Source organism: Carassius auratus, chromosome 36, assembly GCF_003368295.1.
Source record: "Carassius auratus strain Wakin chromosome 36, ASM336829v1, whole genome shotgun sequence".
NCBI lineage: Eukaryota > Metazoa > Chordata > Actinopteri > Cypriniformes > Cyprinidae > Carassius > Carassius auratus.
Window position 1 is genome coordinate 7,123,405 of NC_039278.1, and position 13,550 is coordinate 7,136,954.

Sequence of the window (13,550 nt, forward strand, 5' to 3'; positions counted from 1 at the left end):
CTCACTCAAATAAGGACTCTGTTTTACAGATGGATTTTCTCTTTGATCCAGCTTCTGCAGGAGAAAGCCCCAAACTTCCAGAGCGCTGCAGTCTGAGCCTTCTGGCAGATTCCACATCTGTTCTGTCAAACAACAAGACCTGGACAGTGTGGGCCTTTTGCAAACAGTCATAGCTTGACACTTTTGTGCATCTTACAGGCTAGAAATCCCACTGCTGCATTCACAAAACACACCTCTAAGAATCTCAACAGATTCTGACGTTAACTGAACAGCATTATAGTGATACTGATACTGAAATATCTGACACGGTTCCATTACTCATTTTCCACAGTATCTACCAAATATACACAGATACAATCGTCACTCTCTTCTCTCCGACAGGGAGTTTGACAATCATCCGTCTCCTGTCAATTACAGTCTGAATGTCTGCTCGGAATTGCAGGAGTTCCGCATAATATTAATCATTCCCGCGCAAATGTGGCGTGCGCTTTATTGTAACATGAGAACGCGGTCATGTAATCGCAGAAAACTGGAGGCGAGCTCTCAAATAGGCCTAACTTATACAAAAATGAACTGCTTGTGAGCAGACTGTGTGTAGTTGCGATCTCACCGTGCTTTTCAAGTAGAAATGATTTCTCTTTGCATCTGGATTAAATTTTGTCAAAAGTTATAAAACATTCAGAATAGATCCACACCTGACTGATGAATATCCTTCTAGAAATGTTATTGGTTGTAAGTGAAATGCACCAGAAAGTCTTTAAACAAAGATGGAACTTTAATTTTCTTTACCATGTAAATTTGTGCTAGAAATGTTTTGGAATAGGATATTTGTCGGAGTTGTACATATAAATATCCTAGTCTGTCTACTGCATCACTATATTTTACAGTCATTACAGGTCAAAGCCATCTGATCTTCATTTATCTAAATAAATAGGCCTAACATATTGTATATGGCTCTTAAATCACTGCTTCTAAAAATTCAGTGTTGTCATATTGCTATTATCCCCATAGGTCTTTGATATGAATATTGTTTGATGATTAAATAACGCCGGCTAAAAAGTAACTGGTAATCAGTACTCCAAGAAGTTTTTGAGAGGAGTACATTTACTTGTAATTGAGTATTATTTCAACAATGTAACAGTACTTGTACTTAAGTACAAATTTTCAGTACTCTTTCCACCACTGTGTTAGAGTGGTTCTAGAGCATATTCGAGAGCACACTCTATCTACAATCTCAATTAGTGTCAATGGTCCACTCGAGAGATAGGTGGCGGTAATGCACTTATAAGTCTGCAATCTGCCATAATGCAAGAAGAAGCCTCACGTGCTTGCTGCTGTGAAGCGCGTTCACAAGAGTTCAGACATTGCGTGAATCAGAGGTAAAAAAAAAAAAACTAAATAAATACTGTTCAGTTTCTTGCACAGTCTAATTGTTTTGTGTCTTTACACATCAATGTATCGACACAAGCCACAGGGTTTAATTAGGTTTTGTCAGTGCATGTTTTTTTTCTTGTTACTCTTATGATGTGTTCACACCAAACGCGAATAGAGCGTCAAATTCACGTCTACCGCGTCTAGTTTGCCGCCTGACCATTTTGAGATCATTCGCTTCATTCACGCGAGTAATTCGCTTCATTCGCGCGTGAAATTAACTTCACAACAGACGCGAATTCGAGTCATGGGGGGGCTTCTGCCAGCTGAGTTCACGCAGCATTTTCAACCGCCATTTTTATTCGGATAATTTTCAAAATATAACTGTTATTGTGTCATGAAATGTAGTTTTAAAAGTATTTCAGGCGAGAATGTAGTTGTTTTAAACTCAAATATGTGGTTTGTTTATAATGACAGCGTCTATTTAAAAAATGTGTTTCGCCGATCTCGGAGATGAGCTCCATGCGATCAGCGGGAGCTCCGTCATCATGTATCCGCCGAGAGCAGCCTCAGCTCAACTAGACCTTCTGACATTTGCCGCTGGCTCTGATGTCTCTTTAGTGGTTCAAGATAAAATATAATTTGTTTGGGGTAAAATTAAATGTTTCTTATCTTTGGCCTTTATTCAATTTATCTATTAATATGTTCAAGCGTCGAATTTGCGTCAAACGCTAAATGCACAAAAAGCACAATTCGCGCTTAACGCGCGTTTCGTTCAAAGCACTCTATTCGCCCGTCAATTCGCGTCTTCCGTGCTGCGCTTAACGCCTCATTCGCGCCGCGAGACCTTTGCATTGACTTAACATTGAAATCATTCGCAACAGACGCTCTATTCGCATTTGGTGTGAACAAAGCATTATAGATTCTGTTACCATTTGCCATGCATTATAAGGCTGAGAGACTTCACCTGCTGGAGCTAAAGATTTAAATTTGTGTTCTGGATGTGAGGAAAAGATACCTTTGTTCAGCTTCCCCAAGAACCCAGTGTTACATGAACAGTGGATGCAGTTTGGTTTTCCAGGGCAGCAAGCGAGTTTCGCACATGTGTGTTTGTTCCCGTCATTTTGGTAATGAATGTTTTATAAACAAGGCCCAGTTCGACACTGGATTTGAACATCGTTTTATACTGAAAGATGGGGCCGTCCCAGCAATAAAAGCTCTATACCATCACTGCTGAAGAGTGATTAGCTGGCGAAGTGAATTTGGGGCCATTTACACAACTTTTCAGCCAAAAACGGTGAACGGTCAACTGTGTTTTGGGGACTGAAAACACATTTTTGAAAACGGCACTATTATCATCTGCGTTGCTTTGTGTTGCTGCTGCTCAACGCTTCTTCAGAAAAGTGTGGATTTACTTCACCAATATTACAACCAACAGCGGAGACGCATCATATACAACATATAATCGTCACTTCCCTACAGGTGCTGTTTACTAATGGGGACAGCGCCAACTACTGGCCTGGCATACACAATAAATAGTTTTTGGCCGTTTTTGCAGATATGTGTAAACGCGAATCATTTTGAAAATGTGGTTGTGTATACGGGAAACTTTTATTAGGGAAAAACTTTTATTTTTATGTTGTCTTGTAAACATAGCCTTAGTTATTGGAGATTAGCAAGAGTTATCTTTTGCACTGTAATGTTCGAGGCCGATGTCGTAACAAATGTCAGTAGACAGGGAAGATTTTAAAACAGCACTTCATTCATAAATTCGTATGATCTTACTTTCACACTGTGGAAATACAAGCGGAAGACAAAACGAGTGCAGTGCTGAAAAGGGGCGGCCCTACATAAGGTCTTTATATGGATATCGTGCAATAAATGTCAGATGTTATTTCTATTCAACATCTATTCAAATCAAAATCAATAGTTTTATATTTATCTATGGGTTTTTTTATAATTTATTTAATTACAAAAGCTTCCTTCAGGTTAAAATTTTCAAACACTTTTTGCTCAAACTGTGAGTTTGTAATACTGTTGTGCTCTTAGCTGCTTGGTGTGGTTTTTGTCTTTTGTGTGGTTTTACCACACTGGATGCGTGGCGCAAGCGTCTCAGCCGCGTGACGTGTCTGTTTTTAATTCGGCTCCCATGTTAACAGGTTAGAGCTTACAGACCGCCTGCGTGAGACGTGCATCTCAGACATGCATTCATTCTAGAAATAGAACCGACGCCTATTGTTCACGCGACACGTGCACGTGTTGGAAGCGTTTCCAGGCTAAATATAATAGGAAATGTGTTTATATGTCATTTTGTACACAAATACATATTAATTCATGATATCTTGATATTTGAAAGTCTATAGGTTGACAAAATCAGATATAAATGTAATTTAAAAAATAAATAAATAATTATCGATTTTCAAATATTGCACCGGTCAAACATAATCTATTTCGCAGTCAATACTTTTGACGGTGTCCTTTATCAGTAGGTGTAGGTGTAGGGGTGTAAAAAAAAGTTGATATTGTTGTCATGAAGACAAGAGCCTGGTCTGTCAACGGTTTCCCTCTACAGCAGCAGCGTGCCAGCGCCGCACCAGGCACGGTTCTGGTGTGTAAAGACAGAAAACGCGAGGCAGCCACCACGCTTCTGGGACGCTTCAGACACGCGACGCTCACGCCACGCAGCCAGTGTGTCACCGGCCTTAGAACTCCTTAACGAGAACTTTTTTTAAATTCCTATGGGAAAAAAAATGAATGGGAATATAATATGTAAAAGCTCTTAGGCTAAAAAACCAGGCTGGATTCCAGCACAGCTTGAGCAAAAGTGCCATTACATACATATTCAGTTACATGTTTTTCTTACTGCAAACTACTTGTTTAAAAAAAGAAAAATATATGTTTAAATGACTGTCTGAAACACACATTGCTGTCTATTGTTCACTGAGCTGAAAACATCACTTGAAAAGTGTGGCAGATAATGCAGTGCCCTGTAGCATGACTACACTTCTCGTGTCTGGGTTATAGAAAGTGTCATTATATTCAGCATGACAGACAGAGTGCTTCCTGCATGCCTAGAAACACATGGCAGGAGTGCTGCAGCTTCATACAGCAATGATTGACAGTGAACACACTTGAACCGCTTGATTTACCAGACTGAAATGTCCTGGGAACACACACAATGGAGTTCTATTTATATCTCTGGCTAGGACAGGATCCACCCACACAAGGAAAGAGACTAGAACGGACACTCCTCAAGACAAATCAAAGCCCGTGGCTCCTCTTTGATGTCAGGAGCATGCAAAGAAATGCTGGCTGTTCCTTTTAGAAAGCCCCGAGCCACATGCCAAATATTTTGCTCTCATTTAACCTCGTATTAGTCAAATACACACGGATATGGGCACAATCAATGGAGCTCCTGCAGAGCTTAGGTGCCGAGCTGGGTCACCACTTGATGTCTAATGTAAAGTCTAGGTCTTGAAGGAAAACCGCTAGAGCTTTTGAGTATATTATGTAATATTTAGAAGAGGTTTCATTCTAGCATGACTCCTCAAAAGCATGAGTTACCAAGTGCAGTGGTGAGGAGAACACTTAATGCTGGAAGTATGAGTCAGAGCAGGTGGTGACATCATCCTGTCCTCATGCACAGCGTTGAAGGCCTTCACTTCACTCACTCCACTGAAACTTTACTCAAATTCAAACAGGTCATTCAACTTTCGGCTACGCCTAGCCTATGTTTTTCTCATAAGGTAGTTTTACAGATTGCGGATATATATATTTCAACTGATTCATATGCATTTTATTAAATTATATGACTTATATAAATTATATATTTTATTACAGATTATTTTTATGGTTTAATTTTTTTTAGATTTTAAGTTAGTTATATCAACAAATGAGTTTTAATTATATCTAATGTTTAATAACTTATATGCATAACTGAGTTATAGTTGTTTAATTCATTAATATTTTATTGGTTTATTAAAAATAATAACGTATTTTATTACATTATTATTTTATCATCATGTGTGCATTGCTCATTTATATGATTTACTTAAAATAATATTTTTTATTACGGCTTATTTTTATTTATTGTCTTTTCTATATAAAAAAAAAGTGTGAGAGCTTCTATTCAAAACTTTTATTATCCCTTTTTTTTACACACAAATGGTTAAAACAACAATAAAAACTCTAATACGCATCATGCATTTATTATTATATTAACCCATGGTCAGCACGCAGCAGATCGGCATCACAAACCCACAGATGTCACGTTACAAAAAAAAGCTGCGCGCGCGTGGTGTGAAGCCTAAAAACCTTTACTGTCTATGCTAAAAACACACTCGATTCTGATGGACTCCTCAATCCATTTTCCTATTCATTTGACTAATGCAAAGCAAGCCCAAAAATGTGATCTAGTACGCATGTCACTTTTAAAACACGGACATTCTCAAACATTTCCTAAATCGAATGGCTGAACATTCACCATCTGACAGCCACCAGTGACTTCTGCAGAGCAAACACTTCCACAGCAAAGATATATGCAAGACCTTCCTTCTGCAAACAGCATGTTCTCTCACTCAACTTGCAATGCTGCAACATAACTCTCAACAAACAGAGCTGAAAAACACAGTGGATCAGACGCAGGAGGCCCGAGCGGACACATAGTGTTACGCAATAGCTTTCCGCGCGACATCCAGAATACATGAGATATTTACCACACGGATCCATAAGCTCCAGAACCCACAGGGGACAGATTCTGGTAGCGCTCCGGAACCTCCCATATGGTCTTATTGAGCTCCTGTCGATAGAAAGTGGGTCTCTCCTTCTGGGACATTCCTGTAGAGGAGTGGAAACTTCTGTGCTGCTCTCTTGATCTCAGCGCTTGAGATAAACAAACACGAAAACTAGACAAACGAACGCGCAGGCTCCGCGTGCATTAGAGGACATCGGTCAGATGCATGAGATCTGCACAAACTCCCGCTCTGGTCCTGGAGGAGTCGCGCGGTGGCAACGCGTCAGGTTTCTTGCGCGGATTTCTTTTTCTTTTCTTTTCTCTCCTCTGACCAACACGCGTGACGTCACTGCACGAGGGCAACTCTCGGTACTTCGTTCCAAACCTCGCGAGAACGAGAACTTAGTTTATCACGATTAATCAATATTAATACTGGCAACACCAAAATAGAAATAATCACTCACGAGTCACGATATGTAAGAAAAGTAACTGTTAAAAGTATATGATCAGTAAAATAATTAAAAAAAAACGAATAGCCTTTTTGTTTTAAAATGAGAATACTGTATGTATGCTTGGTAATATTAATGAATGCTATATCCTTTTATCTTTTTATTTTCTATTGGACATTAAAATGTCTTAAAATGTGCAGACACCGGTTTAAAAACGCCAGATAAAAATAAAATATATTGCTTTGATACTTCTCAAGCATAAAAAAATCGAATCCTTTTGTCAATAAAACAATATATTTATTGGTAATAATATAAGACTAGTACTATGCTGAATTTGGAACCACATACTGGTATACTGCTTTTATTAGTACTTGTTACTTTATTTCAGCATTAATAAAACGTGCGGGAGGTACTCATCAGAATCACAGACGCTAATGTGATTGGTTCATCCGGAAAAGCGCTGAGGAAAGTAACAGGGTCCACGTGACTGTGTTAGAGCGCGACATAAACAAAACCATAACAGTATACTTTTATAGACATTGAAATCAGAGTGCACCATGTGCAGTTAAAATTGAATTCTTTTTAAAACTTTCTCAACAGCACTGATTTAAATAAGCTTTTCAAAATTTTCGGTGAATCACATAACTGTCCGGACTTGTGTGGGATAGACCTAAAAAATCCACTGACTGCTACATACAACAACCACTAAAGAATTCAAATGAAAAGCACAACCACAGAACACACCTGGCACTTTACAGTTTATTTAATCACCAGCTAAGTGAATAGAGAAATGCAGTTTTCAAAATCTTCCAATAAATTCTTTAAATTATTGATTAGCGTCACAGCGCTCAAAACACTGCGCGCGGAGGACATCTGCTGGTCAAAGACAAATACATGCATAAGAAACCTCTTTTCAGTGTTTTATTGCATATGATTATTCAGAAAATATTATGTTCCACCTGTTTACAAATATGAACCTCCAACAGCTATCTATCATTTTCTATAGAGCTTGAGTGTGTGTATTTACAGGCTGAACAAACAGTTTTACTGAAAGAAGATCGGTGAATTCTGGGCTTTTGTGCATGAAGAGTTGATGATAGGTTCAGATAAGCTTTAAGACATGCATTTGAATGATTAAATACAAAAGAACATCATGTACATGTTTGTTATGTGTAATAGACAAGAAAGGGGAGTTTATACAATACACATGATGTTGATCAAGATGTTTTGCTTCTACATGTATTATAAAATTATGGTATCAAATAAAATGTTTTACAAGTTTAATTTTGATCTAGTAGCATTACTGAACTAAATCATAGCAGGTGAAAGTGAATGTTTCCATGAAGTCTATGGAAAATCATCTTCTATTCATTTGTCCCATGCTGCAAACAATAGGTCTTATGTTTATTATAAACATTTGCCAAAATTTGAATAATGGCATAATAAAGCCATTCATGACACCAAAACCTAAAATAGTGAAGCTCTCAGTATATGAACTTCTATTAAAAAATTGTACAAGATAACATTGTTTCTGCCTTCTTTAACTTTACCCCTCTAAGCCCAAGCAAGAATTGTGCATGTCTGAATCCATAAATAGGTTCTTAAATTTTGGCAAATATTATCGTTTAACCCTGATCTAAGTCCAAATTTTAAAATAAAAATAAAAGTTAAACATTTATAGATATGGAAAGCATGAACAAAATGTCCTTTCATGCAGTGTGTAACAGCTCTAAGTGAATGAAAACATCCTGCAGAGTTTTAAATCTTAAAGTGCACCATGTAGAAATTCAACATGAAACATTAGCATATATTCCCCGCCCACTTGTTGGTCTGAATGAAAATGCTAATTCATTCTTTGCCACTAGGTGGCGCTTTTGGAGCAGAAAAATAGCAGTTTCATCAGTAACACTGTAAAACAAAGCAGCACTGCACTCACAAACACTGCTTTATCATCCATTACAGACATGATGACATGAAAACGAGACCAATCCGACACACACACAGAACGGGGTTTGGAAAAATTAATCGTTGAGCAAATCATTTGGGAATCGTTGAGCAAGTAAGATAAAAATAGGTGCATATTATAAGACAGTGAAAGTGTTTTTTTGTCCTTGCATGAATGTCAACCTGTTGTTGAACCTTTCGTTACCCATAATAGGGGGCACTTTAAATTGGTGCAAAACCGCAGGTGGAGTTGTCTCTCTCCTGTAGCCGATGATACTCGCCAGCACTGCATTCTCACTGGTGTTCAGAGTCCAGTGTCCAAAGAGAGCGATTCCTCCAGGTCACTTCAGAAAAATCAGGTAAAATCCCATACACATACAGGACCCGGCCACAGCAATGTGGAGCCGCGAGCCTATTACTGCAGCTACAGAGAAAAGAGAAAACACACAGCGCATCAAAACTCACTGTAATGTCATGATCTTCATTATAGATCCCACAGATGACCTACCCTTGTAAAAGACTCCCCAGACACCTTTCTTCTCAGACAAGAGCCAGCTGTTCAGACGTGGGACCTTCTTCAGGTAAGCACACGTGCAGATGAAAAGAAGCCCAAACACAAGAATCCCGTCGAAAGAGTACACTGTGAACAAAGAGCAGCCATGTAAGTACAAACAAAAACATATATAAAGTTGATGATTTGCCAGTGACACTTGAGATCACAACACACCTCATAACTGCAGAATGTGTACAACATTTGACATTAATTTAGATGTAACGCTTTGGCTGCTCAGGTGGATCAATGATGTTGTTCACACAGAGATGAGTGTGAATCTGTTAGACACCAACTCTGATTCTCCGCTGTATTTATTACACTTAACCAGAATATATCAAAGCAATTTGATTTATATGCCATTATGATCATGATTGTGTCGAGAGATAAAGGTTAAACCAGCTGCGGCTCCATAATGAGCCACGTCCACACACACACACACACAGACACACACACACACACTCAGAGACTTCCCGTGCAGCGCTCCTGTAAAGAAAAACATTTCACCTCATTAAACGAGCGTTTATCGTTCACGGTTTAACGTACCGTTTGTCATTTTCGCAGCTTTCAGATCCCGTGTTGAGGAGAAGCGCAAGCAGCCAGTGTTTTTTTGTTTACTCTCATCATCAGTTCCGCCAGAGCCCGTAGACAGCGCAGGCTTCTAGAGCGCTTCCGGTGCAGCCGGAATTGTGGGAAATCGCCGTACAGAATAAAAGCCTCTATGTTTATAACAGATAAAGCTGTCCCGAAGTACAATAAAAGTCGGTAAGTTTCAGACAAATCAAAATATTTGTGGTCTACAGAATGATAATTATTATATCATTATCATGTTTTATATAACGTTATACTTTTAATATATAATTTTATCGATGTTATATATTTTAAATAATTATATATTATTCATTACAATATAATTGTTTAAATATATTTTGATAAAATAGGATAGTAATAGAATAATAAATTATTAAATCAAAATATTTCACGTTATCTCTCTTTATAATGCTATATAATTTTATATAATGTATAAAACCCCATTATTATTCATAATAATAAAGATTTTATAGGCAATGTTATGGAACTTAATTTATTTTAAAATAAATAGTGATAATAATAACAGGATGGCTCCTTCAGTAGTTGGCAGCCGCTGTGTTTCATGTTTTATTTCTGTTCTTTTAGTGCCACAGTTAAAGGGCTGTTGAGCTATTAGTGTCTACCTCAGCTTTATCATGGCTTCGTAATGGTGAAATTGTTCTGCTGTTATCATAAAACAACATGAGGACCATTAAAAGAATCTATGGATCTTGTTCCACATGCTAAACCAAATTCTGCTTGGATATTGAGAGAACAGGAGATGAATTTTTCTAAGCAACAAAGCTTAGCAGGATTGAACCTGTATGTAATCCAGCATCAGTCCAGTCGCTCCTCCTGAGATCTAAGCTTTACCTTTAAAACAATCGTGCCTCTGCCTCGTGATGACAGACCTACGGTTCAATATCCTGCTATATCACAACACACAGGTGAGATTCAACCTGCTTATGGACTTCATTACTTTATGCAAGGGAGCACGTTTTATTAGAATAAATATTGATTAAGGAATTTTGAAGGTGAATTTGTGACTGGAATACTAGTTATTATAACCGTGTCGAAGCGCGGATCGTGAACCCGCTTCACGTCCACCGGGGCCAACCAGGCGCCCAGGGACACGTCCTCACTCTGCCAGGTCTTCAGAAACCGTACGTTGAGACGTACGTAGTGCACGAGGTCAGCAGACAGCACGTAGCCTCCACCCAGAGCGTAAGGCAAGTAGTAGTCGCACAGCTCCCACGCACTTTCTCTCCATTTCCCGGCCGTTTTCACTCTCCCGCGGCCGGAGAAGAAGCCCCAGTAGAGTCGGCTGGGCTCTTTCGTCTTCAGCTCCTCTTTGAGGACATCCAAGCGGGCGAAGGTGTCATCGTCGGCCTTCAGAACGAACTTAAAGTCAACATTTTGGTCCAACCAGGAGTACATGTGGAGCAGCTTCTGCGTGAGGTTCTCGTACGAGTCCCGGAGGTCAGGGAGCAGGAGGAGGTCCCGGTGACGGATCTGCTCGGATCCCAGGTTCTGGAGGTCTTCCGGAGGTAAACCCTCGGTGCCGACCACAAACCAGTAGAGCACTTCGGGATCGTGTTTGGTCAGCCAGGTGCTCCGGAGGATACTGCGGCGCTCCGTGTACTTCGGGCCCGTGGTGACGAGGACGGCCAGGAATGAAGAGAGCTGTTTGGCGTGAGGAGGTCCTGCCGAATGCTTCGGTCGTGCTTCGGCCCGCGGCGCCGCCCCTGGGGACTCGGCCGGCTTCAGTGTCTCAGACGTACATTTGGCGAGGAACAAAAGGACGATGGCGAATAGGAAGAAGACACCGAGTGCCAGGGCTGTCTTGTGACGACACACAAGACGGACCAGATTCATGATGTCACTGAAGGACAGAAGGAGAGCACACAAGCCTGTTCACACCAAAACCATCATTTGGTGCAATAAACACATTTGCATGCAACAGACTGTTTTGTTTTCAGCCAATTTTGATTCACACTTTTCATCATGTGCTGTTTGATTTAAACAATTCTTCTCTGTAAAAAAAAAAAAAAAAAAAAGCCACATGGTCCATTCTCAATAGTGTAGCAATGTTAAGTCCAAAAGCAACCATGTTTTCAATGGGGCTTACCAGCAGAGTTTACTAACATTCCCCTGATCAATAAACATCACAAAAGTTTTTTTTTTTTTTGTTTTTTTTTTACACATTTTTGCCTTGATTCACTACTTCTACTACTAGTGAATTAAAATAAAAAAAGGGGAAAAATATATAATTAATAAATAAAAAATGTAGCTGTAGTCTAAGATTTAAAATGTAGTCACCATTTGACACAAAGTATAGCATGTCAACTAAGTAAACAATAATAATATAAAGAAAACCGTTAACGTTAATACTAAAATTGTATTAATTTGTGGAGCCAGGTTAGAAAACCACTTCACAAGCACTTTAATTTACCTGCTAGATTCCGTGCAGAGCGATCATTTCCTGCGCTTCTGGCTCGTGATCTGCATCTTTATGATTATTGTTTTTATACAGTCTATGGAATAGAGGCTGTTTTGTTTTACAGTAGCAGCAGCTCTCCGTCTTCTGCCTCTCAAGACAAAACGTACAATATTTACACACAGCGGACGCACACAGCTCCCGTGACGAATGAAACCCTCAGATTAAAACAGAAAGCGTTTTGCACGCTTCATTATTATTGTTTTTTTTTTCAGCTTAAATGCACGCACACACATTGCACATCCCGTTCACAACCACGGACTGAAGTCGCGCTGTTCTGACAGCTGCGTCGACGACCTGCGCCACCTACAGGACTGGATGATTGTATATTTAATGACGGACGTGATGTGAACATAGACAGTAAAAGAAATGGACACAGCGACCCCATTGGAACTCAATTGAGACAAATGAAGCCCAGTTTTAGCGTTTTTTAGCACTTCCGTTTCTGACGCGCAGACTCAAACGAAGCTTGACGACGTCAGCAACCTGTCTGACAGATGTAAATCTTCTAAGTGGCTGTGCGTGCAAACTGCCATCGTTAATCTTGCAGAGACGGCGAGCTTGAGCGGGGAGTTTTTGTCGTGAGTGAGCAGAAGTATTCTGATTAATTATTTTGTATAGTATTTTAAAATGTAACGCCAGTACGCAATATTAATTTAATTGCCTGCGAGCTTCTCCTCCTGTCTGTACGGTAATGCGACAGAGAGCCGAGTGGTTATGACGCAATCGTTAGCCTATTTTTTACAAAAACTGTTTATACGGGGCCATAATGTAACATAGAAGGTAATGGAGCCCTTTATACATTGTCGTGTATCTTTAGAAATAAATAATGGACAAACAGAGTCTTTAAACGTCTCAGATGTAAAGTTATTCGCTGTCAAAGTGATGCCAAAATGAATGGGAGTCAATGGGAATGCTAACGCAAGTGAAGTTCTGCTAAAAGATGGCAGCCCCCACCCGACTTCAACTTCCGGTCGAGTTCCTTGCCCCTTGGATGTGAACGATGCCTTTCCGTACACCGACGAAACTCGCTGCTTAAAGGGACAGTTCTCCAGTTGCTGGTACCCGTTGAACTGCATAGTTTTTTTTTGTTTTGTTTTTGGGACCAGCAACTTAAGGTGAACTGTCCCTTTAACTTCCACAGTACGATGTAAACCGTAGTAATATTGTGGTATATCTCTTGTTGTTTGAACCACATTTGTTAAATCATATATTAAGGTTGTTAGCCATATCATGTGGTGGAGTATTAATAACTTCTGCTAGCTGACTCAAGGTTGCAATTAAAGGCAAGATTATAGTTACTAGTTTATTTACACAAAACACCAGAAAGCCTTTATTTTTTCTCTCTCTTAGATGCAGTTCCCAGATAGCATACGTATTTCCGTTAAAGATCACTTAATCTGGAAAGCACCTGGTGTGTACAAACATCTGATAGAC

General features: G+C 39.4%; 3 protein-coding genes across 5 annotated transcripts in view; all 3 read right to left on the reverse strand.

Moving 5' to 3' along the window:
- LOC113055097 (mitogen-activated protein kinase 14B-like) overlaps positions 1-6,467 on the reverse strand; it is a 34,485-nt gene extending 28,018 nt beyond the window's left edge. Inside the window, exon 1 of one of the 3 annotated variants that reach the window (XM_026221076.1) lies at positions 6,087-6,466. In XM_026221076.1, coding sequence (XP_026076861.1) covers positions 6,087-6,205 — 119 coding nt within the window. In that variant the 5' untranslated portion in view covers positions 6,206-6,466. Of the gene's footprint in view, positions 1-6,086 lie in introns of all 3 variants that reach the window. The other 2 variants (XM_026221075.1, XM_026221077.1) reach the window with 2 other exon arrangements.
- An 830-nt stretch (positions 6,468-7,297) lies between these two features.
- Positions 7,298-9,807, reverse strand: LOC113055098 (protein kish-B-like). The gene is made up of 3 exons (XM_026221078.1): positions 9,593-9,807; positions 9,005-9,136; positions 7,298-8,920 (listed from the first exon to the last, which is right to left on the reverse strand). The coding sequence occupies exons 1-3, from the start codon at positions 9,600-9,602 to the stop codon at positions 8,838-8,840; spliced, it is 225 nt and encodes a 74-aa protein (XP_026076863.1). The 5' UTR covers positions 9,603-9,807; the 3' UTR covers positions 7,298-8,837.
- A 253-nt stretch (positions 9,808-10,060) lies between these two features.
- Positions 10,061-12,408, reverse strand: LOC113055100 (beta-1,3-galactosyltransferase 6-like). The gene is made up of 2 exons (XM_026221079.1): positions 12,069-12,408; positions 10,061-11,498 (listed from the first exon to the last, which is right to left on the reverse strand). Exon 2 carries the CDS (start codon positions 11,489-11,491, stop codon positions 10,619-10,621), a length of 873 nt encoding a protein of 290 aa, XP_026076864.1. The 5' UTR covers positions 11,492-11,498; positions 12,069-12,408; the 3' UTR covers positions 10,061-10,618.
- Between the last annotated feature and the right edge of the window lie 1,142 nt (positions 12,409-13,550).

Excerpts from the sequence above, each read along its gene's own strand:
- LOC113055098 (XM_026221078.1), bottom strand. Across the intron at positions 8,921-9,004 it reads CTGGGGAGTCTTTTACAAGG|CTGCAGTAATAGGCTCGCGG; the intron begins GTAGGTCATCTG and ends TTTTCTCTGTAG.
- LOC113055100 (XM_026221079.1), bottom strand. The coding sequence starts at position 11,491 with ATGAATCTGGTCCGTCTTGTGTGTCGTCACAAGACAGCCCTGGCACTC.